General features: G+C 34.5%; 2 protein-coding genes across 2 annotated transcripts; one reads left to right on the top strand and one right to left on the bottom strand.

The window, feature by feature from the left end:
* Positions 1–3: 3 nt before the first annotated feature.
* LOC149078339 (protein SHQ1 homolog) lies at positions 4–14,466 on the bottom strand. The gene is made up of 15 exons (XM_089241991.1): positions 14,354–14,466; positions 13,473–13,553; positions 12,886–12,953; positions 12,643–12,707; positions 11,550–11,672; positions 10,313–10,455; positions 8,980–9,095; positions 8,749–8,852; positions 6,929–6,982; positions 5,746–5,846; positions 5,133–5,186; positions 3,135–3,258; positions 1,288–1,408; positions 958–1,003; positions 4–526 (listed from the first exon to the last, which is right to left on the bottom strand). Exons 2-15 carry the CDS (start codon positions 13,545–13,547, stop codon positions 161–163), a joined length of 1,560 nt encoding a protein of 519 aa, XP_089098117.1. The 5' UTR covers positions 13,548–13,553; positions 14,354–14,466; the 3' UTR covers positions 4–160.
* Positions 14,467–14,661: 195 nt separating this feature from the next.
* LOC149078338 (calcium-independent phospholipase A2-gamma-like) lies at positions 14,662–27,171 on the top strand. Its single transcript, XM_089241990.1, has 9 exons — positions 14,662–15,135; positions 16,044–16,461; positions 17,879–18,016; positions 20,651–20,805; positions 21,887–22,153; positions 22,323–22,380; positions 23,230–23,421; positions 24,327–24,522; positions 26,070–27,171. Exons 1-9 carry the CDS (start codon positions 15,122–15,124, stop codon positions 26,318–26,320), a joined length of 1,689 nt encoding a protein of 562 aa, XP_089098116.1. The 5' UTR covers positions 14,662–15,121; the 3' UTR covers positions 26,321–27,171.
* The last annotated feature ends 506 nt before the right edge of the window (positions 27,172–27,677 follow it).

Below are 27,677 nucleotides of genomic sequence, written 5' to 3'. Positions count from 1 at the left end.
GTTATAAACTTTTCTTTTTTTCATTACAAATAACTCATTTTGATATCATTTATATTGAGCAATATGATTTTGAATGCTATCTATTCACATTTATGATTTCATAAAACCGAAGTGATACATGAAACGACATGAACTATGTTAAAAATAAGTAACATCTTCATTAGCTATTGACAGTATGGTTAGCTGATGACAATACTACTTTATGTTGCTTTTCAGTGGGTGAATGTTCTTCGTCACTTGAAGTGCTATCACTTTCTGTATCATCTGATGTATCAGAATCATCACTGAAACTATTGCTGGAAATACCCACAGATGTATGGGAATGAAGCACTGAATTATTTTCTTCTGGTTTCACAGTTACTCTAATGTCGTAACTTTCATCATCATTTAGTTTGATCTTCAAAACACTGTTTGTAAGATCATCCAATGTACTGCAGGAATTGCCTTTGTTTTCAGAAAGAGCAAGTTCTGCAGCATATTCTAGTTCAACCAGGTCCAATCCAACATCATCTTTTTTCAGCTGTACCTGATGAAAATTAAAACAAATTTCACACCTCAAGCAATGAAGATATAACATTATGCAAGATGAAAATTTTATCCATGAGCTTAACTTATAGTCATAATATTAATATAGCAAAGCGAACAACAATTTGGAGGCAAACAACTCCGTGGGCTATTTTGCCTGTTTTATTTATGAATTTTTTTAAATGTTATAGGCCTGATTTCTGTGTAGAAATCTTTTTTAAGTGGAAGATTGCTTTGCATTCACATCTTTTCTACATATAGTGTATTGAGCCATGGTAAGTTAATTGATTTTTATGTGAGTAATCAATATTGGAGAAAATCTTGTTAAGTTTGTATTGAAAAACTGATTCATTTCTGAAAATCATATGAGTATCACTGAATTTAAAATCATGAATCAGTTATTGAATTTCTCATGATATATATTTCAATTACCTTTCCCAGTGTTTCAGAGAGTTTCAATAAATTTGAAGAGCGGCAGCTGCAACAATAAGATATACTTTCAGTAATTATTTGACACACAACATTTTACATAGTTATGATGGATCAAGTAATCACTCAGAAATAACACAATATTCCCATATAAAGCAGACTGTATTCAATAATCTTTATAATTTACTGTGATCTAGGTTTTATCAATTTATTCAGTACAGCTATCATTGTTATGTAATTTCAAAAATTCTCTCATCAATTAGATTGGTTAAGTTAAAACAAATGTTTTTAATTGTTAAGGAAGCATAAAATAATAGAAATTGCACTACCTACCATTTCCCTTGAAGCCACACACAGTAATCTGTTATGTATAGGTCGTTCAGAATGTATCTCGGATCACTGCTGCAAAACAGCTCGTGTATTTCAAGTAAACATTTCAGAACATATTTACGTCCTGTTGAGAAAAAGATATTAAATGCTATAGTGCAATGAAATTTCTTATAACCAAAATTCTTTTTTTCACATATATCATTCATTTTAATGCAGGGTGGTCATAAAATGACTTTGTGATAGATTTTCTTGGCGATTTGGGAGCATAAAATTTACCAGTCCCTAGCGACCATGGGAATCAATGTATGCGAATGATATCTGAGATATAGCGGTTTTCATTCAAGAATGAGAAAAAAAAAACTTCTCTCATATGGTTATAACGAACTCCAAGAGACCGGAGAAATCACTTCGTTATAAAGGATTTCCAGGTTTTCGCATTGTCCCTATGTTAACTCATCTTGGAGATTAGAAAAGTGTTTGTTAAAACCATATTTTTTATCAACCATATGAAATTTCAAAAAATTTACTCTGTTTATGCACTGCAACGTGTATGGTGCAGTAAAAAATCATAAATGTCATTGGAAAGGTACCCGTAGTATCATAAATGTCAGTACATACAAGAAAAATGATCTCACAAAAGGATTTGTGCACTAACCCATTGGTGGGGGACTTCCTATGACAGTAATTTGATCTGCATTGGTTGTTTTCACATATTTCTGTGTCTAGTGTCTGCATTTTTTTATGCTACAGGTACAGAGTTGCCAATTGCTACGGATTGTCTGTAGTTTCTACGGATGGCCGCTATAAACTATGGAGCCATGGGAGACACTCTCAATACTATGAAAAATTGGTTAAGAAAAAGATTGGGTCTTTGAGTTTAGTGAGGTGTGTGTTTTACTTATATTTATTATTTTTTAAATTCCATAGATCTTTACCATAATGATAACTCAATGCATGTGAGAGAGTTAGAGAGAAGACCAAAGGGAGTCAAGATCTTTATTCAGCTTTGGAGAAGATTATCTCAGAGCCGATCTGTTTTAGTCCGTGTGCAGAAGGCAATCTGTAAAGCCGCGGCTAAACCTGCTGCTCTACTCGATGCCCAAATGTGCAAAAACCTTGTTTTCCGTCGAAACTGCCCCCCCCCCCACCCCATGGTCTAAAAACAGGTTTTTGAGTAGTTTACACGGGACCTGGCTTCATTTGCATAATGCAAATGAACCCAGGTTATGCCAAGCTTGCAGAACTTGTGTCTGAAAGAATGTTTTGTTATAGGTGCCATAGGAGCTCTGATACAATGAAGCTCATAAGAGATATGCAGGTTGGGATTGCATATTCATGAATTATTAAGGGCGACCTCAGATGGTTGTTTCAAGAGATCGGGGTAGCTCATGTGGCTTGAGCCTTCTAGGTTCCAGTGCCAATGGCATGCTGTATTTAATGAACTTTCAATTAAAGTTGAGTTTTTCAGTGATTATTTTTATTGTACTATGATTGTGTTGCATCCCCCCCCCCCCTCCATGACAATGCTGAACATTCATTACTACTAATAAGCTTTAAGCCAATGTTGGCATGTCTGCAGGTACTGTTTCAAGGCTATTGATGGTTATCGTTGATCAATTTGCAATTCATAAAAGGTGTTTCTGTTTAATTTTTTCAAAATATTTTTACTGTAGCCGTAACCGGAGAGCTGTGTTTTTTTCTCCCTTTTCATTGTGGAGTGCATACTGTAAAACACCTATACCTCAAATTTCATTCGTATTTGTCACTTTTCACTGCCCCTAGGGCTCTGTATCAGCAAATTTATTTTATGACCACCCTGTATCCTATAAAATTAGAAAGGGTCTTTTTACCTAAAGATAGAATAGTTTTAGTGTCTTTCATAACTTTCATTGATAATTCCCAGTTTCGAAACAAAGGATACGTCAAAGAACGACGAACACAGCTTTGCAGAACTTCAGAAACAGATGTGAAGACCTAAAATATTGAACGCACATTTTTTTTAACATCAGTTAAAAATATACCATTGATTAGGACAGTGACATATTGAATGGTATCCAGTGTATATGCATTCAATGTTTACATAAAGCTATATTCATGTATTTGGTGAGCTGTACAGTTTTGTATTAATTAAAAACAGTGAATACAGTGGAACTTTGGTTTACGAATAGTTTGGATAACAAGTGATTTGAAAGAGGAGCAAAAAAGTTTTGCAAATATGAGCAATAATTTTAAACTGATTTTGACTTGATAAAAGAGATATTTTTGTCAATACCAGTAGTACACATACCAAAGACTCCTGGATTAGCACTATATAACTTTGCATATTTGCCTTGTCTGTCTGGCATTATGTGATAACTAAAAAGCAAACGGTTTGGTTTCTCTCACTGGAAATACATGGCCATCTTTAATGAGTTAAGCAGCCAAGCTCAAGCATTTCTTGGAGCTTTTTTCTTATTTTAATGCAAGACTAAATGAGAAAGTGTGTTGTATGCATATAAATGTATTAACAAAACTCTTCAATAGTTTCGACTCGCTCACTACAGAATTAGCATTCGTAGCACAAGCCTATAAAAGATTCTAACCATAATGCAAGTGGGAATTCACTCCCGTTTTGGATTACAAGTGCATTTATTGAATGAATTATGCTGGTAAACCAAAGTTCTCCTGAATGGTTGGGGCTGTAGTCAAAGAATGAAAGCATATTATTATATCACATTGGAAAAGTAAAATTGTACAAAGTTAGTCCACATTTCAAAGATTAGTAATTTAAAATAACCCCCCCCCCCAACACTGGGAATGCAAAACTTTGAAGGTTCTTGCTTTTTCCTCCAGTTTTGTTGATACAGGGATATCTTGGCTAATGAATGCCTCACTAGCAAATTTCTTCGCAAACAAAGATTTCTTTCGATGTTGCTATCTCGGCTAATGAACATTTTAACTGACAAGGATGCTCACATAAAAAAAGCAGTGTGGTGAACTGAATTTTCACACTATCATCATCAGAATTAGTTATTCGAACCTGATTAATTTATGTCTACCTTGGAATCATTTTCCAGATACCAAGGTACAAGATACCTCTTGTACCTCTATTTCTTTCTCAGAAGGCTTTTGAGCCATTTCGTATGGAATGAAAGATAAGGCTAAGAGAAAGATCAAAAAGAATAAAATAAGAAGAGCCTAAACTTCAATGTACATGTTCTTTCAGTGCAAAACTTTTACCACCAAACTGAATCATGGTCTGGACATTCTAGGAGTTTATCTTTTCCATCTGCATGTATGAGACAGAAATGAGCTGCCCCCATCACATAAGAGGACACCCATGATCCTGACGACCTGTTTGGGTTGTATACTTCAGGGCAGCGGTTCTCAATCGTTGCTCCCTGTGCACTTCCCAGAGGCCCCACAGCCGCTCAAGGAAAGTAAAATAAATCAGTTGATTTAAAAAAAAAAAGAGGCTTAAAGGGTTCTGCCACAGAAATTATATGTTGAAAAGAGCTCCACGAGTCAGAAAAGGTTGAGAATTTCTCCTTTAGGGTAAAATATTAAACATATTTATTATCTCCTCTTCCTTGAAATTCTCCTTGATTCAATTATGAAGCTCTTCATTTCAGCATTCAGCCAATTCTGGTATATTTTACTGTGCTTCTCAGTGTTTCATAAAACTTATCTTCAAATTTTGGACCTTACCCGGAACAAACTTTTTACTGAACATTTTACTGAATGTGATTCTGGAACTGATTATCTTTGTTAGGCGAGGTATCACCAAACTTATTAAGTAGGTGCAAAAACATTTAAGTTACTTTTTTATTTAAATTTGTAAAAGTAAACGATAAAATTGATAATCTTACTTCCATCCAACTTAAAGTAGAACTAAGTTTATTAATGGTCCAAGCAGACTCAACCTACATATGGGAAAAGCAAATCATTAATATAAAGAAATACATATAAACATAGATTAAAAACTGTAATACTGAAAAGGTGATTGTCACAGAATTCAAAAAGTGTGATTTATGGAAGGGAAACATTCTTTAGTGCATATAAATAATCAGTAATTTTAGTTATGATGCTTCCTTATAGCTCTCAAAAAAACCACCCCGAACTCAAGTATTGAAGAAATTTAAAATTCAAGAAATTTGTTTAATTAGTTCAAGAAATAGTTTCAAAATTAGATACAAAAACAAATTTCATTACAAGATTGAGGTTCTGATCTGTGAAGCTGAAAAGTTGATGCATTAGCCATTTGATTAGTTATGTTCTATTTTCTCAATAAACAAGTTTTCAGACATTATTTTTGTTTGGGTTTTTATTGACAATAAAATGTTGAGGGCTATAAAACAAATACAATCAGATAACAATGGTATGACATTCGCTGTAATGAAAAATCAGTAATAGCTTGAACATTTATTTATTTATATATTTTTTGCATTCTGAGGTGCAGGCTCAATGTTGTCCACAACTTACCGTATTTTCTCCTTCAGTAACACGTTTGTTGTATGCATAAGCAAAAATGATGTCTACGAGACCAAGTAATAGAGCCTTCATTTCGTGTTTCTCTAAAATATGTGAAACCGTTAAAGAAAATAACTAAAAATTTGTGATTGATTCAACAGAATAGAACTTTGATTTAACCTCCTCAATCGTGGTGTTACGTGTAGAGACACTTAACAATACTTAAAAAAAAATCCCACCTAGCTAAATGAAATGCTCAAAAAGACCTCAAATCTTTTGAACATTCAGTAACAAATTATTTATATTTATCTGTTGACAGAAAATAATTTCAGGCCGTTTTACAATTAAAAATAAATATAAGTTCAAAGTTTTGTTCAGAGTTGATTAAGTTGACAAATAAAATTGCTAGTCTTGTTCAATTTGTGAAATTTGGATACATTTGATTTATTTGAAAACAAGTAACTCTACAGAAATTATATATTTTTATGAAATTTTCATTCATGAATATATGAATTCAATCGAAAAAGAAAGCAGCAAGCAAGCTGGCATCTATAAATTGTATTTTACTTCATAGCATAGAAGAAAAATATTTAATCATTTTTGTCGCATCACTGTCATTTTCTGCATGTGAGGACTAATTTCACCAGGACCCATAATTTCTGGCTCATTCCAAATGGCAATTTTTTATACTCATTGAGAGATTGGTGTGCTAACCCCTGTGTGGGACTCAATTATGGTAGCAATCCTTCTCTGTGGTCATGTTGTCACTGTTTCTGTTGTACCTTCATGTCAGTAAGGTTTCTAACACAAACGAATTAGGTATCAAACTCGCAACACTTCTAAACATGTTTGGCACTTTAGGTTAGTATTGACCCGGGCTACCGTTTGCCCCCCCCCCCCAAAAAAAAGATTCACAATATCATTATTACACAACATAAAACAGGTGCGGATCCAGGGGAATGTATTAGGAGGGGCAATTTATTGTATCGGTTTGTTGGATTTTTTTATTTTTATTTGGGTCCTTCAGAAACAACTCCCCGTGTTCCACAGAGTATGCCACGAGGCAAGGTTTGTTGGATTGTCCAGTATTTTTGCAGGATAGACTGATTTTTCCCATATTATTCAGCTCTAGGGAGAGAACTTGCATCCCTCTGGATCCGCGCCCAATATACATGAGGAAAAAATGAAAGGATATATTCTTTGTTTGGCAATCTTCTTAGTCTTTCTTTTTCTTCTGGTGTGAATGACGCTGAAAAAATGCAAAAAAAAAATAAGGTAATCACAAATCTTAAAACTACATCATACACAATGGCCATCACAGCTGCAAACGTCCGCGAAATGCAGGGTATTTTTGAAAGGGTTCAACAATCAATGCATCACTATTGTGAAGCATACATAACTATGGATGGTAAGAATTTTAAGCACTTGTTGTGAGAAACTTAATGTGTACACGTGCTGCCCTCGGGTAAAGTATTGTTAAACAAAGAGTTTTCCCACCCATTATTAGCTTGTCATTTCTACATCTTTGTTTATCCTCCAGCTGATCAGGTTGGGGTTTCCGAGCATACATTCCTATGGGATTCTGTTTTTGAGTCCCCTAAAAGTTTGTACATGGTTTTGAATCACCGTGTGTATATATATATTTTAAATTTTTAAATTATTTTTTTCATAGCACTATTCCAGTATCCTGTAAGATTGATTTGAGCCAAAGCAAAATGATGGAAATTACTAGGTAACAAAAGCAATTTTTGGCCAAAACAGAGTATAAGCAACCCCAGATAATTCTTTTCCGTCTCTCCTCACAATGTAAATTACATTCTTTTTTGAATCTTCCGCAGTCTGTCAACTCTCTCCGACGATGCACAGAAAATTATGAAGACGTAAGTTTTTAAGAATGACGTTCTTTTAAGACCACTTTCAAAAGCACAGTGCAAAATGTGTAAATTACAAGGTTCAAGGTGAACTGGATGGTTTTACTGCATTGTCCATATTTTTTTTAAAGGCATGTGTTTACATTTTACTGTTCAATGCCAGTGTAATCGTTTTTGACAAATGAAGCACTTTCATTTCTAGCTCTTTGCTGAGTATTGTTTATGCCTCTGCATGCCCAAAAAATGCAGAAGACAACTGAATGTTACAAACCTAGAATAGGCCTACGTATCCTACTGCTTTATAATGCAAACTGTTTTATAATTTATATTAATTTAATGTGATCACATATGCCCAAGAGATCTTCACGATCTGTCCAGGGAAGCAGAAGGTTAGTAGACAACCGGAATTGGAACCAGGGTTTAAGCTGGATAAAAAGTTTCTTTCACAAAAAATGCGAAAATGGGAGAAAAAGCTTTATCAAAGTGCTAAAATGCTAATGTAATGATTCATAGTTGGATGTCTACTCATTGCGTACCTCTTGTATGCATTTTTGCGAAAGTGGCTACTACTTTTTTAACATTCTACGATTTTCTTTCGCATTTTGCGAAAAATGCGACAGTAGCTCAAACCCTGATTCGAACCCAGACCTGCAGTCAGAAGCTAGTTCCTTAACCACTATTGCCAGGTGGCAAATAGTGTTTTTCATCATAATTTTTAATGTTAGTTACTGTCCAAGGCCATGAAGTAAATACAAAATTATTTTTTCCATCCAGATCGAGAAGTTTTTAATGACTACTCTACTTGTTGAACCCTCAAACTAAGCAAATGAAAAATTAATAAATCAATCGGTCCATGACGACCACTTTCTCATATAACCTTAAAAACCGTACAATTTCTGCTTTGGCAGAATCATTAATTGTAATCTACAAGATTTGTAATAGCAACATTCGCAATATATCACTGATTCCTGCCTCAATTACATAAATTTTGCTGATAGGATTTGGTAGACAAGTGGGAGCCCTGCAACAGCCATATTATGTGTCTCAGAAATATATAAATTTAACATTTTTCAGTGGCAAGAAAAACTTAAAAACATTTCTTTTTTAAAAAAAAAGAGAAAAATATAACCTCCAAGATTCATACCTAATTCATCATATTCTTTATCACTTTTATTGCAAATTAAACACTCCCACTCGGTCTGAAATTTGAGTATGGACAATATCTCATCTGCTTCATAAAGATCGCCCCTAGAAGAAAATGGTTTAATGTGTTGGGCACTCACAAAATTTCACCTTCAAATCATATGATGTACTGAAATTTAGTTTATTAACCTTTGTAGACATTATGCACATAAAGAAATTCATAATATCTTACAAGTAATGCTCATCAGAGAAGTGTGTGATTTCTGCTATCAATCGCTCTTCACTTCGAAGTTTTCCAGAATTTTGAAAATTTGATGAATCAATGTCAAATATTTCAGATGCTTCTTCCTATATGATAAATAAATTTATTGGTTACATTTGCTGGTTAGTATGCTCGATATTGGACAAATTTCTGATTTTCACTACAAAAGCAATACTAATCAGATGTCAATAATTTTGAGGCTGATTAAATAACCTGAAGCTGTTGAATGTGTAGCATTCATTTGGTATAGTAGAACAAGACTGACCCATAATTCAGACATTTCTGCTGACAAATATTTTTCACCACTAGGGACTTCGATGTTTCTTTTTTTACCCAACTTTTGTTTTGGCTTTTCTATCACATCAGTCATTTTTTCTATTTCCCCCCCCCCCTCTACACACACTTGGTGTTAACTGAGGTTTCCAGGCTTCTGGAAAAGTAAAAGCAATGATGGCACCCTGTACCTCGATAAACAGGGTCAGCTGGAGAAGAAATCTTTGTGAGATTTTTGGCATTTCTTCTTCCCCCCCCCCCTCCCGTTTTTATGGACACAACTAAGCTTTTTTTCACCTATCAACTTGGATTTGGCGCCCCTCCTACAACAGGGCTTGTCAATTTGTCAATAAATGTGATTAGTCAAAGTCATTTTGATAAAAAACTTTTCTTTCTTCATTTCATTTCTTTGGGCTGTACAGTTAACCTTAATGTTTTAGAACTTTTATTCAATATTCCATTATTTTAAGTGATTACCGAAGTGAATTTCTAAACACGCCGAAACATCAAGTGATGTGTACTATTTAAGATCCTCAGAAACAAAAAAAAGTTATTTTTTCAGATCCAAGCAATGCCTACAAAATTTTTTTTAAAAATAAGTATATATATATATATATATATATATATATAGATTTTTTTACTAAGAATAACTAGTAACGCTATGTAGATTATAAATTTGGTTATCCATTATTATATGCATATACATATATATATATTACTTTATTAATTTTCTTTCAAAATAAAATGTGAATCAATGTGCTCAAAGAGGTGTAAAACTGTTCTAAATATGAAAACTTGGGAAATAACAAAACTTCATCCATAATCCGAAATTGCCTGGTTCCCAAGGAGTCTAGATCATAAAGGTTCTACTGTACCAACTGAGGATACCAATAATTTTGAACTTGTTACACAGAATGTGAGATTGTTACATCCATTCTGTATCAATGAAAATTAAAGTGACTTATTGAAATGACATTTGAATTATCACTTTACACTTTTTATTTAACCTATCAATTTTAACTCAACTCACTTTTAGACTGAAAATAGTACAGGGATACAGACTACCAAAACCACATTTACTCTCCAGCAATAGAACATTTTTCTCATCTTGAGAGTCTGCCAATTCCTGATCGACCTCCCAGTCAAATTCTTCCGTTTCATCAGAAACTTCACCTAAGAATAATGATAGCCATCTCAGGTTTCCTCCAAAATAGAAAAACATCACAGAAATGAAACAAAAAAAATTTATGCATAATAGATGACAAAAATAGTTAATGCACAGAAAACATCATTAAAGTTGTAATTCATCAACATGATCAAAATAACTGTTCATGCCATAAATTACTGGCAAACCGTTGATTCTACAGGTATACCTGTAATTAGAAAAAAGTATCCAAATGACATGTAGATCTCAAATACGTCATTCATATTGCAAGGGGTTGTATGTTCATTAAAATTAAAAAAAAAAAAAAACTTCATAAGGACACCGTCTTTAAAAACTTTTCTTACACTATCTCTCAAGGCCAATAAAAAAACATTCCTCTTTTCTAAGTGCAATATTTCCTATTTAATCTGTTCCTATGCTTTACAAAAAGGTGGAAAGGATGAGAAAAATATATAAATCATAAACAACACTCAAAAAGTTTAAGAAAAACAATTGGTGGCCCTTCCATTTGTTGCATAGATGAAAAATTACCCAATGTTTATATCACGTGAAAGAGTGCACCACCAGCACTTCAAAAGCTGCATGGGGATTTTCTGAGCCCAAAATTTGGGAATTGTGTTTTTTATCCCCATTGGACACATGGAATGTTACCTCATCTGAAAAAATTATCCTGGAGTAAAAATCAGATTCACTGTCTATGAGAGCCAATATCTCCACACAACAATTTTTGCCTTCTCTTATACAAATACAACGCCACAACAGACAAAATGCCCAATGAGGTGGCTGATATAATTTTTCTCTTTGCTTGCTCGTAACAATGGCAATGATTTCAGAAAATTTGTCAAACTCGCAGAATCAAGCAGCCAAATGTTTCTAATATTATTACCCTATGTGACATTACTAATCGCTACTTCAAATTAGTAATTAAATTATTAAACTAGTAATTGCTATTTCAAATTAGGGAAAATTGATCTGGACCATCCCCCTGTACTTTAGAACATTCTCAAGTCAACTCTGCACTCTAATGACAAGACTGATATTTTTAATGGTAAATTGACAAATGCAATTTAAGAAACCACCAAGTTACTGATGTGTTACTCACCAACCACTTCTATTTTTGGAACAACGTTTTCTTTGGATTTCGGTGCAAGAAGTTTTGTCAAAAGATCCAAGCCATCAAAATGTTCCCCTGAAACAGCTTTTGGCACGTTGATTGTGAAAGTACCTGGAAGAGAACTCATGTGACTCAAATATATCTGTGCAAACCAAAATATCAAAAAGATTTTGAAATGTTATAGTTGAAAGATAACGCTCTACGACAGAAGTTCCCAATCTTTATTGACTTATGAAGCCCTTTTTAGTATATAATTTCTATGGCATCTGGTTCAGCAAATTTAATACGGAGGCACTTTTTTAGTGTGTCTTACATGTCCAATCTAGCCAGCGGATTCTTGATGGTCACTCACGTGTATCAAAATTCTTGTACATCGAGGGCTGTGTGGTATATATAATATGTGGAATCAACTATGATTCCAGCCACCATAAATGGGGTTGTTTGGCCACGTAGGAGCTGTAGGGGCATAATTAGAATTATATACAAACACTAATTATGTCCCTACAGTGATTTGACAGAAACTCAAAATTCATGAAATACTTTAAAAATAAGCAACACAAAATTTATTCAACAAATAGTGGAGGAAGACATTGTTGCCATTTGCGTAAAATATCATACATCAAAATCCCTTCTTTTTTTTTTATGCCACTAATAATGTGAAGCAGCCACGTGCAACTTCACATTATTAGTGGCATAAAATTGCTCCCCACGTGTTTCCATGTTCTGTAAAAATTTTATAATACATTTTTAGAGTTGTCTGTTGGTCTTTCAATTAGTCAGAAACATATAACCTTTTCTCAGAATGTGGAAGCATATGTGAAGAAGCTTTTTAGTAGCATAAAAAAAAGATAGAGAATTTTGACACATGACATTTTGCAACAATATGACATCGCTGAGTGTGGATAGGATTGTGACCCAATTTTGTTTCCCTAGAAGCTCATGCTTTTGCACTTAATCGTAGCGCCACAAGAAAGAAGAATTTTGCCTGCAGAATTGGGATTTTTTTTGGTGAGAATTATGGATTAATGATTTGATTAGCTTATGAATCACCATAGACAAAATGCACAAAATCAAGAACTACCTGTATCAAAATTATATTGAACAGATGGCTCATCTTGAAACACCACTTTTCCAGGAAGATTTAATCTGAAAAATATATAAAAAAATATGGACATTCATTACTTATGTCAAAATATAATTATGTTCTGATATTATAATCAACTACCCTATATGCTACCAAACCACAAAACTTCATTCATGCAATCTTAGAAGTGGTTTTGAAATAATAGCTTCTCATATAAAATTCCTTCAGTTATAAACTTGCCTTAAAAAATATGGCTTGCAAAAAAATTTGAAATCGAAATCTTCAAAAAACACATCTACCTCGGAAATCTGCAAAATAGAAAAGATCATTAAGGAATACACGTTATTCATACATTTGTTACAGGTCTAACTAAATGAATAAATAAATACAGTAGACTCTCAATAATCTTGCCATGCACTGTCCGGCTCATCTAGTAATCTGGCATTTTTTCTTTGAGCATAGAAAAGGAAAACATGCCTACGCTAAGAAGTTTATATTAAAGTTAAACCCTTGCTATAGGCCTATACGACGATATATTGATAAATTCCTCTACAACGATGTTTTTAAAGTCTTGTTTGGAAATGTTTATACCTCTAATACCGTAGGCCTAATGTTAAACTGCTGCCTCTCAATATAACAAAAATCTCTCTGCAAAGTTTTTTTGGGTCCAGAGAATATCATTATATTAAGGTTTCACTGCATATAAATAGATTTTTTCTAACTTGCAGTAATCCGGCAATTTCGGTAATCCTGCATATCCTGGTCTGATATATATATGCTTGATTAGTGAGAATCTACTGTACGTTATATGTATTGCAAAAAAAAACCTGAGCATAAGGAGCTTTCACATCAATAATGAGCAGCTCATCAGTCTGACGAAGATCAAAGACAGGTGTCAGCATATTTTCCTAATTATAAAAGAATGAAATGTATACTAATTATAGCAAATGACCATAAATACGCACCACAGCGAATAAAAATGTTATAAATAAGCTGGATTATAAACAGATAAATTTAATCCTGTTAATTAGGTAGAAAGAGGACTAGTATTCAGAGGTCGGTATAACTTCCTATTTAGACATTTAATTTAGACATTAACTCATGGCATATTGAACAGCGATATCATTTGTTTATTTCTATACTACAGTATAACCAGTGTTCCTTCAATCCATTGCCATCAAAAAGGTTTCATTTGATGTTCTTGCAAGAATTTTCCCAGGACATAGATAGGTTACTCCTTCAAAAGTTCCCTTCGACCACTGGGGTCGAAACAGATTTTTGTGGGGAAGAGGGAGGCAAACATGATTTAGGGAAGAATGTAAAATTCCATAACTTTATAATGGAACTTTTCAGGGTCTATTCCTCATAAGTTCGGGCCGTGGGCAAATGTGAATTTTGTGGGGTCCCATACATAGTGTTATTCGAGGCAGATATGGATGTTAGGGGAGCAGCAAGAGTAAGGAATAAAATACAAAAGGCAGCGATTTTGAGCCCTGAAAATTTGCGGGCCCTGGGCACGTAAGCACGCCGTTTGCCCAAGCGAGAAACAGGCCCTGGTATTTTTTGTTCCCTTCTAAAATCTTGCCAACAGGGGCAGCTACCACCCAGTTCAGCCATGCTTTTAGAAACAAAAGAAAAGTTTTTAAGTTTTTCGAAGTTTTTTTGTAAGAAAAAAAAAAGCCTTCATTAATCTCAAGAAGTTACGAACCACTGGTGAAATTCATCCATTTATGCACGTAAACATTAATTCGTATCCATAATGCACGTGTTCGCCATGCAGTGAAAATTTGTAAACAATACGCCTCATATCATGACGTCCTTGACCAAATAACTGAAACATAAATGAATGAATAATTTCTCAAATTACGGAATTTCGTGAATTTTTATACTGCATTTGATACTTAAAAATATTTATATTTAATACAAAAAATCTTTTTTTCCAGTATCAAATGACAAAAAGTTTCCTCCTAAAGATAGGAACTGAGATGAATATCAGCTGTTATTACGTCACTGATGTTGTTTGTTGTTTTTGTATGGGGAATGGTACGACTCTCTGACGTTATTTCTTAAACCTCCGATTCATTAGAAGTTGATTTTGTTATTTCTTGGCGAGCAAATAATTTTTTGGCGAGCGAAATCTATCCTTTTAAAATTGTCGAACATTTCTCATGTCTTATATAACAAAAATATTTTTGTTTACAAGGCCATGGCGACTTGATATTTGGCTGACTTTTAAGGGACTTCTTTGTTTACAAGAAAAGGGGGATTTCATTGTTTACAAGGATAGAATGTGACGTAAGTCATGGTGATATTTCGGAATCGCGTGAACAGATCGTGAAGCGGAAATAGCAACAGTTGTATCCATATCCTCAAAACATGCCATCTTGTTTATAACAAGAGTTATATATAATTAAGCCACCATCACATTTGTTTTTAGTTTCAGTAAATATCTCCTTGCACTGATAGTAAGTTGAATATGGCTAATATAAGGTAAGCATCAATGACTATTGGCAATTTAACATGATACATTATGAGTAATCAAAGTGAAATAATATCTGCGTGTTAGAAATAAATACAAAATCGGGTCACAACAGTGAAATTGCCCAAGGTGGCCCGAAAAAATAAAAAGAAATCATTAAAAATAATAATAGAAAAAAAGCCCATTTAAATATGGTAGACAAAGCCCAAATACAGTTACCCAGTGTTAATAACCAGAAAAAGTACAGTGAAATCTCAATATTACGTTTCTCGTCTTTACGGACGGACAAAAAAATATCCTAGAGGGGTTTATTTATTGTTATATCGAGAGGCAGCAGTTTAACTGCGCAAAAGTTGCGAGTGACCTAAAGATCATGGCCAGACCTTGAATCCTGTGAACTACGGGACCGCAGAAGGTGCCAACTGAAGGACAATAATTCTTTTTGGGCGCCAACTGAAAAGGGGACATGATTTTTTATCACCAAAATGCTACTCGTGTACATTTAAAAAATATCTTGAGCAGTCCTTGCTAAAGATTGGCTACAGAATGAGGGACCAGATAGATGAGCTCCCGAAAGTGGGACCTAGAGCATGTGGGTGAACAAAATAGTGACTTGGGGAGTGAGGGCTTTAACAAATCTCAGGTGCCAGGTTGCCATGCCGACTATAAAATTGGTATTGGCACCTAAAAGTTTCGATATGTAATACTAGCTGGCTTAAAAAATATGCTTGGCTCTTAAAATATTTGGTTGGCACCTAGATTTTTTTTCTCGGTTTGTCAAGCCCTGGTATTAGGTTTAGGTGTGTAACTAACCTATGGACAGATAACATTGCATAGGATTACCTACAACAATCTTGTGGCTATGAAAGAAAATCAATCCTTATTGTGTGTATTTTCTAATAATTTTCATTCATTCCAGGCCATTTGTTCAGTCCAGAAATTGTGGTGCATCTCGACTTCCTACCAATTCAAATTCATCCAAGTCACCGCTTTCGATGATATGGGGGAAAATCATCAATGACAACATCATTTCGGCATTCTGGAAATCGGTTGCAGCGGCTACGTCAGTCTTGAAACCTGTGTCAACATTTCCCTTTGAATCTGATGCTTCCAGTAAAGACAAGAATACTTTAGAAGATTCAAACAAACGAAAATCAAACAGAACGTTAAACTCTGCCACTTCAAAGAAGTATGAAGTGGTGAAGAAAGACCCACATCAGCCATCTGGATTGGAAGAAATGTTTTTTGAATGGATTGGGTCTGATGAAATTGATAGACCTTCCTCCTTACCCACAATGGCAATTGAGCATGTCTCTAAAAAACCAGTTATCTCTAAAGTGAGTTGCAATTTTTTTCCCTCAATTCATGTGTGCAGTGACAATCCTATATAATGATACCCTCTATGTCTTATGATAATTGCCTATATAACAATGTTATTCTGTGTTCTGCGGTGCTGATGAAATTCTAACAGTGATAATATATTCCATCCAGGGCCAGAACTTGAGGGGAGGGGGCACATGGGGGAGGAAAATTTTTTCTCTTTGCACAACTAAATGTTGGTGAATTGAAATTATTGATAGGTTTATAAAAGTTACCCATTTAACTCAAAAAGTACCTTGCTACAGGGGCTTCTAAGTGTTTCAGATTAGTCTGTGCCCAGTTTAAGCATATGTGGAGGATTTAGAATCAATTCTTTGGGATGGGGGGTGGGGGTGCTCGAGCACCCACAGTAGCCAATGCTACTGCCTTGCTGCACAAAAAAAGTTTTTCAATTACTAAAAATATGAGATTTTATTGGTTTTAGTTGAAAAAGTACAGAATATCTTATGTAAGAAAACTTACCTAATCTCAAATAACAGGGAAAAGTTTTGTATTTATTGTATAGCAGGGGTTCAAACTTTTTCCACCCGTGATGCCTCTTTTCCTAATCAATGCTGATCTGTGGCTTCCCCAGAGCAGTTTAACATTGAACATTGAAGGACCAGACACACCCTGCTTCCCATCTCAAGGAGATATCGAAGCATTCCCAAAAGATGGGTGCATAAGTCCAATTATATATACACAGGAGTATAAACCAACAATAATTATGATGAATCGTGATCTAAGAATCAAAATCTAAATTTATATTATAGAGCAGTTTAACAAAGAATCTCTTCAAAAAATTTTTGTATTGCTGCCCCTGACAAGGCTGCAGGCATACCAGGGTGTCGCAGTGCACACTTTGAAAACCCCTGGAGTATACTATAGAGAACCTAGCTTATAATTATCAAAATTTTTATTTTTGTCCCTGTGGATTTCTCTTATTAAGATCATTCTCTATATCTGGTCGCTTACAAAGACCAGATAAGGAACCTCTGGATATCTAGAAATAAATTTTCGATCCATTGAAGTTCATTACTGGGGAAGGGGAGGGGAATTGACTAATTATAGTGATTCAGATTTTATAATAGGGATTATCCCAACTTCTTGTGTACTGTCGGTCTCATTTATTCTCGATGGTAAACAACAATTTGGCAGATTACATGCAATTATCTAAAGTTTTAAAAAGTAAATAGGTCTACATGTGAATATTATTTCACCTGAACATTTTATTATTATCAATTTCAGGTTACAATAAGTATCTATTGGGGTGGAGAGGCTGAATATTGGGGAAGGGGGGATCAACGAGATCTAATATGGGGTAGTAAAGGGGTTAATCTAAGTGGTTTATATGTTAATGAAGCCATTACGCTGAATCTAGTTCTGTTATTTCAGTCGAGCTTAGGACAAAGAAGCCGCTCTCTTGTGAAATCACTGTGCTATGCTAGCTCTCCATCTTCGCAGACAACAAGGCTGGAAGAAATATGCAAACATTTGTTATCATATCCTGAAGAAAAAAGAGTGATGATCAAGGTGAGAGAAGGTTTTTGCTTTTAAATGTTTGAACATAGAGATTATTATTCCATGGTTACTGATTTGATTGAGATTCCAGTATCTTTCAAAGTTCTACATTAAGTTTTTGGTCCAGTTAGTTTTAACTGACAAAGTAACTGGTAAGGGGTTTTTTTTGCCATCATTGATTGAAATACATTTTTTCTGATAAAACAGCCATCCCTGGTATGAGGTTTTTCCCCCACCATTTCCCCATTGGTGTTGCTTGTGCTGTTGAAGTCCAAAATAATCAATCAGGACAAATCAGCACTTGCTTAGCTGAAGAATCATAAATACACTTTGTGATTGTTAGAAAGTCAACCAGTCAGGAATTAAATGGTCTTAGGATTTTGTTGCTAACTATGTCTAATTAAGTAATACTTGTTATGCAACCCAGACCAGTGCTTGACAAATCGCAAGTGCCAGATCATCAAGGCGATTTAAAAATTGCTATCGACATTCACAGATGCTTTGTGTGATTATTATATTTGTGTCTGAGGAAGATAAGGAAAATTTAGGAATTTATATCGTTTTACTACCAACACTAAAGAGAACATTCCCCTGTGTGATAGGGGAAAGTCAAAAGAAATATTATTTTGGTCCTGTTTTTCTCAGGTAAACAAATTTTTGGCTCCTAAAATTTTTTTCTGGTGCCTAGAATTTTTCGCCATTTGTGAAGCCCTGATTTAGTCACCTCCTGAAGATAAAAACGACCAGCATTGGGAAAATATTGAGGAGAAAGTTAACTTGTACTGGTGACAGACAGTTCCTTGCCCAAGAAACTATCATACTTTTTTTTGTGCTATTTAAAAAATTCAGTGACTCTATTTTAATTATTATTTGCTCAAACTAATGTTTTAAAGTTCAGTGATTAAAGTAGAGCCCTAATTAGAATATTTTTTTTATTTAAAAATTAGAACTGTCCGCCTTGTTTGATTTGTTATATCAGCATTCAACTGTAAGCCTTATTCTTTTTCAATTAGCAAATTTTTCTTGTCTTAATTAACCATTTTTATTGGCATGTATGTTTGCAGTTTTGACACATTTCCATTTCGTGATTTTATTGTTAAAATGAAGCAGGGTTCTCACTGTCATCACATTATATGTAATCAGGATAAAATTAGCAAGTAAATATAAGATAAAAATCATTGATTAGCACGTGTCAGTCTACCAATATCACTTGGGGGTGGGGGGTCTTATACTTTTTAACATGGTGAAAATACAAGATATACAGAAGACTGGATTTTGTGAAGATATTTATTAATTCGGATGTTAATTTTTTAAGGAAGGAAAAAACTCATCTCTGCCTCTACCGGGAGAGGCAGAGATGACCTCTGCCTCTCCTAAGTGGAGTTCCTCAGGGAAGTGTCCTTGGCCCCATACTTTTTTCACTTTTTATCGACAAACTCGATCAGGGTATCAATGGAATTACTAGCAAATTCGCAGATGATGTGAAGCTAATGGGGGTAATCGGAAATGAAAGCGATAGGGAGTTGCTCCAGACCAACTTAAACAAGATTGCAGCATGGGCAAATGAATGGAGCATGACGTTTAGCGTAGATAAGTGCATGGTCGCTCATTTTGGTTCGAACAACCCACGGTTCTCTTACGAGTTGAATGGTGTCACTATCCCGGATGCAACTAGAGTCACCGATTTGGGAATTCTCATTGATGAGCGACTTAAGTTTTCTGAACATTGTTCAGCGGTTGTCAAAAAAGCGAATAGAATGCTTGGTCTCATTTTCAAAAAGGTCTCTTCGCGTTCTCCTAAAGTCATTCTTCCGCTTTTTCGAGGCTTAGTTCGCCCTGGACTGGAGTATGCTGTAAGGTTTTGGAGACCATACCTACAGAGGGACATAGACTTGGTTGAAGGGGTGCAGAGAAGAGCTACGCGTGTCCTTATTGGCACACAGGGCTTGAGTTATGAAGAAAGACTTCATTTTTTGAATATGTTTACATTGGATGAACGCAGGTGTCGAGGAGATATGATCGAAGTGTTCAAAATTTTCAATGGGATGGATAGGATGGACCATGAACTTTTAGTACACCGCCAATCGACTGCTTTTACAAGGGGACACCAGTATCGATTGGTGAGGGACAATGCAAGGTTATGGTGTCGCAGGGAATTTTTCTCCAATAGGGTTGTTAATAAATGGAATAGCTTACCCCCGGAGGTAGTAAATTGTAACACAATTGACACGTTTAAAAAGAAATACGATAAACATGTTGGGGTAAATCGAGAAGCTATCCATTCTTAGAATAAGACAACCATAAGTATTCTTTATGGGCATTGTATAATATTTTATCATGTGTATATATTGTTTGTAATTTGTGTTAATTGCATTTTTAATTGGGTTGCTGTATTTTTGAAACATATGACAACCATATTTTTATGGGCATCTTTTTATCAGCCACCTCGTTGGGCATTTTGCCTGTTGTGGCGTTGTATTTGTATTTGTATTTGTATTAGGAGACTGTTTGGTTATTTAACTTTTCATTATTATCAAAATGCATAGAAATCTATTTTGTTGGGATACAATAATATTGAGACTATATTCTTATTTCATTCCATATTATATTTATATATATCATAATGGTAAATGTTTCTTGATGCAGGAAGGACTTCTCAGAACCGTCTTATGGCTTAAACAGCAGTCTTCAGATCCAGATGTTTTAATGCAAGTCAGAGTAGCCTTGGCTTTGCTTGGGTATTTTAACCCACCTGCAGGAAATGGAATTCGTATTCTCACTATTGATGGAGGTGGAACAAGGTAAGTAGATTTAAACGTTTTTGTTTATCTACTCAAATGAAAACCAACAGCAAACTCAGTTCAGTAACTAGGATTTTTGCGCCGCCTGGGGCAAACATTATTTTGCTGCCCCCACACCTATAAAATTATATAATTTTGTAACAGTGTTCTTTGTACCCACCTAAAACTACTGTCCCCTAAATTTTGCTGCCTGGGCACTTGCCTTCTCTAGTTATGGCTCTGTGGTGATGTTTGGTTTAATTAGACTTTAATGACAGAAGTTTACAAAAAAGAAAAGAAAATTATTTGCTGTCGTTATCAGTGAAACTTGAATCAAGGAGTAGAGACCAGAACAACAATAAACAAAGTAGATGGGAAAACTTTTGATTAATGAAGATGAGAAGAAATTTTTTAAAAATCACAATACTTACTGACATGCACTTATCTTATTCAGGGCTATCTCAAGCACACCATAGGCCCCCGCACCAAGTGATTTTTCTTAGGCCCTACCTGGCAAATTCCCAAAAAATTCAACTACTTCTCATTTTTCTGAGGCTTCTCTTGAGGCCTCTGGGCCATGCCCATGATAATATTATCTGATCTTATTCATTGCAAGTTTACAAAACCATTGGTGATAAAGCAGAGCGATTGGTGGTAAGAATTTGTGGTTGCCAATAACAGCCAAGATAAGCATCTGTTGATGATACCATTAGCCCAACTATTACACCTTCACTTAATGTTGATTTTTCACTTCTAATTTTGTAAGCTGAATAGCAGCATCCACTGAACACATGATTCACACATTGCTAAAAACATGCAATTTCACTGGTAGGTTTCACGACCGAAATATTCTGATATAACTGACCTATTTAATGGCAGAACACTGGTAATTTGCTTCAATAAAAATAGATTAGGGTTCTATATGTGTTTGCTGACAAAAGTTGTAAATTGTTGTACGTAGTTCTCTCAAAAAAGCTCTGGATAATCAAAATATTCACATAACAAACAATTACAGGTGTAATTATCGGTGCAAATACTGCATTTCTGTAAATTGTTAAATTTTTTTCCCAGTGTTTTTTCATTTGTTTATTAATATTTTTAGAGGAATGATGGCAATAGAGATAATGAAACAACTAGAGGCAAGGACGAATAAAAAAATATACCAGATGTTTGATTATATCTGTGGAGTGAGTTCGGGTGCGATTCTTACATTTCTCCTTGGTGGATTGAGAATGTCCTTGAATGAATGCGAGATGCTTTATTACAAACTCAGCTCAGAGATTTTTAGCCAAAGCCCTTTCTGGGGAACTAGCGGTCTCATCTGGAGTCATGCTTACTATGATACTACTTTATGGATAGAAACCTTGAAGTACGTGAGTAATGAAAATCACAGCTTTAAAGTTTTTACTTTTAGTAATTACATTATTGTAAAATGGATGTATATGTCGTGTTCTGTCCTCCATGTTCTTATTTATTTGAAAGTAGATAATTTTCTGTGTTTTAAAATATGTAAATAATTAATTAAATTGTTTTCATAGGAGTGTTTTTGAAGAAAAATTGATTATTGACACCGTAAAAGATGAACATACACCTAAAGTAAGAATGAATTAATTTTAGTCTTTTGTTCAATTATTCCTGTACGTAAACAACAAGGAAGCTCACTGAACTTTTGAAGCTAAGGTATGATAAGGGTCTAGAGTGGTATGTTGGGAGGGAGAATTTACTGTGTAGGTTTATTCGATCGTCCTGTATTTTACTGAACAGACAAATTTTTCCCATGTAATTTGACTCTGGGAGGGGAATGATAGCACCCCCTTTTCCCTCCGTCTTCACTGGATCTGCACCTGTCCCAGAGTCCAGCTCGGCCCTACTTTTAACTGAACTCAATTCAATAAGTTGGAAGGGTCTTGCTCCTGGATGAGAGAGAGAGAAAGAGAGAGAGGGGGCAAAAAAATGAATCAAAATACAGTCCAAAGGGACCCATGGTCTAAAAAAGGTTAAGAAACACTGCTTTAGAGTGAGTTATGTGAGTAATATGCAAAACCTATTCAGAATGAGTAGAAAAAGCACCAAATAACTGTTTCAAGGTCTACTGCAGCCCTTCTCTAATGAGAATGCAAATGAAGATGAACTTAGTGTATTGTAGAGCGGTTTATATGTAAAGAAAGGGTTGTTTCCATTAAAGAAGGCAGGGGGGGGGGTAGGTTTTGAAACAGTTGTCTGATGCTTTTCCTGCTCATTTTGAGGAAATTACCTTGGTGTTCATCCATCTGTATTTTGCTCAAAAGTGTACAAAAATTTTCTTGTATGCTCTTTAAATTATCAGTAACCGATGTTAAAGTCTAAGGTTTGATGATTTCTTAAAGATTCAATATTTTGTATTTTTAATTCAATCCAAACAATTTCACATTTTTTCATGCTCTGAATTTAATTTTTTATTTTAAGCTTGCTGCTGTTTCGGCTATCATGAACCTCCCATCACTGCAACCATTTGTTTTTCGAAACTATGATTTTCCATCTCTAGTCCAGTCTCAGTATATTGGAAATTGTAGGCATAAGATATGGGAGGCAATTAGAGCTTCTGGAGCAGCTCCAGGCTATTTCCAGGAGTTCTGCTTGGAAGAATATCTTCATCAAGTAAGTGAGTCCCCTCACCTTTCCAACTCTAAAATTAATAAATGTAAAGACATTAGAACCTCTCTCTATTTCGAAGAATCCTTTTCCAGAAGAAAAAGATATCCACACATTTACTGTACTACATCAATACATTTTTACCTTTCTGTCTTGTAATATATATTTTTTTTAAACCTCTCTGCCTCGTAACATTTTTTTTAACCTCTCTATCTCGAACATCAAATCTTTCTTAATCAAGCTTTTTTGCCATTTTTTTACATAATGATAGTTTTTGTCATGTCGTGGTCACTTTCTGCACACAAGGGCTAATTAGACTAGGACCTTTGATTTATTGCTGATTCCAAATGGTTGACTCTTTTATACTTACAGAGAGGTTGCAGCTCACCAACCAGCGGTAGCAATCTTTTTCTGTGGTCATGTCTCAATTTTTGTTGTACCCCCCTGTGTCAGGAAAGTTTCTGTCAAGGACGAACCGGGTATCAAACTCACGGCACCTCTAAACATCCTTTGGTAATTTAGGCGAGTATCTTATCGACCTGGGCTACCACACCCCAATTTTTTTTACATAGAAATGCTATTTCTCAAAAGGTCCCTAGCTCAAATTTGTTAGTTTGCTCTCATCAGTTTTGAGATAGAGAAGTTCTTCTGTACACACAATTGATTCTCTGTATCTCAAATTTTCGAGATCATGAGATTTGTAACTGTAGAAATTATGATAAATTGATGTAATTTCAATTTCTAGAGGCACTTTGAGATAGAGTATTTTTTACATGAAAAAAGGACCTTGATTATAACCGGTGCTTCTCATTTATGTTCATCTCGCACAGTCATTCTTCATATTTTCTAAAACAAAGAATATGCTTGTTTTTGATTCAAAATAAATTTTTAAAAATGTATGTTTCCTTTAGGATGGTGGAGTGATGATCAACAATCCTGCTGCTCTGGCAATCCATGAAGCTCAATTGCTGTGGCCTTCTGAGCATATTCAGTGTGTTGTATCTCTAGGAAGTGGGCGGTATACACCATCTACTACATCTCAGTTTATGTCTACGAGTTGGAAAACGAAGATTCAGAAGATAATTGACAGTGCAACTGATACTGAAGGTAAGGCAGGATGTACCAATGGTTACTTTTTTTCTTTTCCAGCATTGAAATTTGAATTTTTTAGGGAGATGAACCCTTGCATTAGGAACATTTATTATTTATTTCTTCCGTGAATTTAATGCATTATATTCATTGACTGTATTTGCAGTTTTTAACTTACAATTTCATTCATTTTTTCATGGAGACATTAAAAAAATTTTCTTTGTGTGTATGATCAGTTCAGAAATAAAAAGTATTTACAAAAGCAAATGCATCATAAATAAACAAATACAATCAGATCCCACTTGCAAGTGTATAAGTTGATTTTGGAGAAATTTGATGTGAAGTTTTCACAACATAACTTACTTCCTGATCTAGGGGGATTTAAGATGTTGTTCTGAGAAGCCTCACTCAGTTTAGAGCAGAGGTTAATTGCAGGACTATTTGTCTCAATTATTTTTCTCTAGAAATTCTTACAATAAAAAGTTAAGAAAGCGTAAATTGTCAAGATAATATCAGTTGTACTTGAAATGGTGGTCATAATCTCATTGAAGACAACATGTCATGTAATTTTTAGCTAGATTAGCTATAATATAGTGAAACCTCCTCTTGACAGTTGCTCGTTTTTATTGCCAAAAAAGTAATTTTCTATGGTCTGAAATCCTGCTTTAAGTATGTCTTTCAAACCCTTTCTTAATGGGCACCCTTGGATACAGTCATGGATGCTATTTTCATCATTCTTTCCATTAAATTAGGAATCCCTGTACGAACAGAATCGTTCTTTATTGTGAAAATTTCTCCCATGAATTTTCTGTAATAAAGTGGTTTATGTAGCTTTTAAAAGTTGGGCATGATTGGTGGTAATTATCATGTTGATTCTTCTAAAGCGTAAAAAGACTTTCCAATAATAAAAGTATCAATCCACACAACACAATTACACAAGTTTGCAGCCCTCAAACAGGAGCATTAGACTAAACACATTTTACACCCAATGCCTTCTTGCCCATGTGGTTGCTATTGATGTGATAGAAAAACCTATCATGGGTTTCTCGCAAAGTAGCTGCCAAATAAATGGAAGAACAAAAACATTTAAAGATTTTGGTTATTTTTCATTACAACTTTTATGTCTTAGAAACATTAATTTTTCCTCTAAAACGTGCAATTTTTTTAGAGGCTGCTTATATACAAATTTCAATTTTTTTGCTGTTTTGGGGGGGGGGGGTCTTGGGTGGGGGGTAGTTGGAGCTAAGCTTGTACATGAGCATATATAGTAATTCTGCAAATGAAGTTTTTATGGCATCAAAAGTATTATTACCTCCTCCATGCGACCTCACAAATGCATTAAAATATGATTCGATAGGATGGCCATTCTGCACTTCTACTGATTATTTTCTATTAGTAGTGATAATGAACAAACATGAATTCAACATAATTGCTTTATCATGTAAATTTTTACCATTTTTGATTATCATTACAGATAATTGCAGTTCATTGAATTCCTGTTATATTATGTGTGCCATATGTTCTGTGTGTTAACTTATCTTTGTTCCTATTTTCTTTTTGCAAAGGTGTTCACATAACTTTGAATGACTTGCTGTCTTCTCGTACATATTTTCGATTCAATCCATATTTAACTGAGTTCTTGTCACTGGACGAGAAACGACCAGAGAAGCTGGAACAGTTGAAAACTGATGCTCAGATGTACTTGCGCAGGAACGAATACAAATTTGGTCATGCTGTGAATGTATTGGCTCAAACAAGACCTTATTCCAAAAAAGTGAAAGATTGGGTGCAACTTCAGAAATCACTCATTTTGTAAAAATTTTCTTCTTGCTGCTTTCTGAATTTTTTCGAAAAACTTTTATTAAATTGCTCATTGTATTCTCGATGCAATAATTAATATTGTATTTCACATTTTCTGGTATTTTAAATTTTCTCAGTCTTTCTAAGGGTAAAAGGAAAAAAAACTATGGAGTGTATTGTATGCAGTTTTTGCGATAGTGAAGGACTGCACATAAACTGCAACAAAACTTGTTTCTTAGATCTAGTCAAACTTCTGAATGACGCTTTTCATTTGTTTCTTTACTATCAATTAATTTTCTGCATGTTTGTATGTTGGTATCTAGGCTTTATTTTTTGTTTATCAGTCATTCATATCTTATTTGTTAACATTTGTTTTTTGTTACTTTGTAGAGACATGTTGAACCTGTATATCCCAGTCTCTGATGATGATATTAGCTAATGAAACCATTCTTTTTTTCCCCTGGAAAAAAAGAATGGTTTCCCCTGATAAAAAAATCCTGTTTATCATGCAATCAAATATTAAAACCATTATAATATTCACATGGTTATATGTGAATATACAATGTATCAAATACATTGCTTGATACATTAGTATATAATTATCATAAATGAAACAAAAAAGGCTTTCATGGCCATCGTGTAAATTGGAATTTAGCTTAAAAGTTTTCTGGTTTTTTGGCCGACATGAAGTACAGTTTTCGTCTTTCGGCGTTTTGTTCACATGAGTAGCGAATATTTTCAAGAAATCATTTCTTGAAAATGTTCGCCCTTGTGATTTTTTTCCCAAATGCAGAATTTGTTTAAAAGGCAAAAATCTTTCAGTTCCAGAATACCATGAGCATCGGCAAAAACATTGGAGAATGTGACAAAAAAAAAGAAGGTTGCAACATGTATTTATATACATGCGTTAGTTGCATAGAATAGGCTGTTACTCCAATGGGCAGGCAGCATCAGTTTTTTGCAGAATCCGACAGAGACTATCAAGACAAGCTTTTTGAGATGTAACATAAGGGGCATGGGCTTTTCTAAATTTAGCATCATAGTTCATGATGCTATCTATTCAGAGATCCCCCTTCCATATTACACATACAAATTCTCATTTCAATGCAGTCAGAATCTGCATGAAGCTGATGCAGTACCCCTCCCCCATTGGGACCCTGTACTTCAAGGGAAATTGTTTTATATACAGGTGTTATTGGTTCTCATTCGTTCTTAATTGAAATAATCTCTAAAACAAAACTTTTCAAATGAAATAGTATTTACCCAGTTAGAACATACTAGTATTAACCAGAATATTTTTGAACATGGAATATCTTTTTGCCATGACACTGTGTGTATGTCTGTGCTAATGCTTATTTAGAATTTACTAATAT

The sequence above is a fragment of the Pholcus phalangioides genome, unplaced genomic scaffold (genome assembly GCF_987345545.1).
Source record: "Pholcus phalangioides strain wild (caught in Gottingen) unplaced genomic scaffold, Ppha-v1.0 ptg000014l_1, whole genome shotgun sequence".
NCBI lineage: Eukaryota > Metazoa > Arthropoda > Arachnida > Araneae > Pholcidae > Pholcus > Pholcus phalangioides.
Note: the sequence above shows the minus strand (reverse complement) of the source record. Positions and strands in the feature narration are given on the sequence as shown.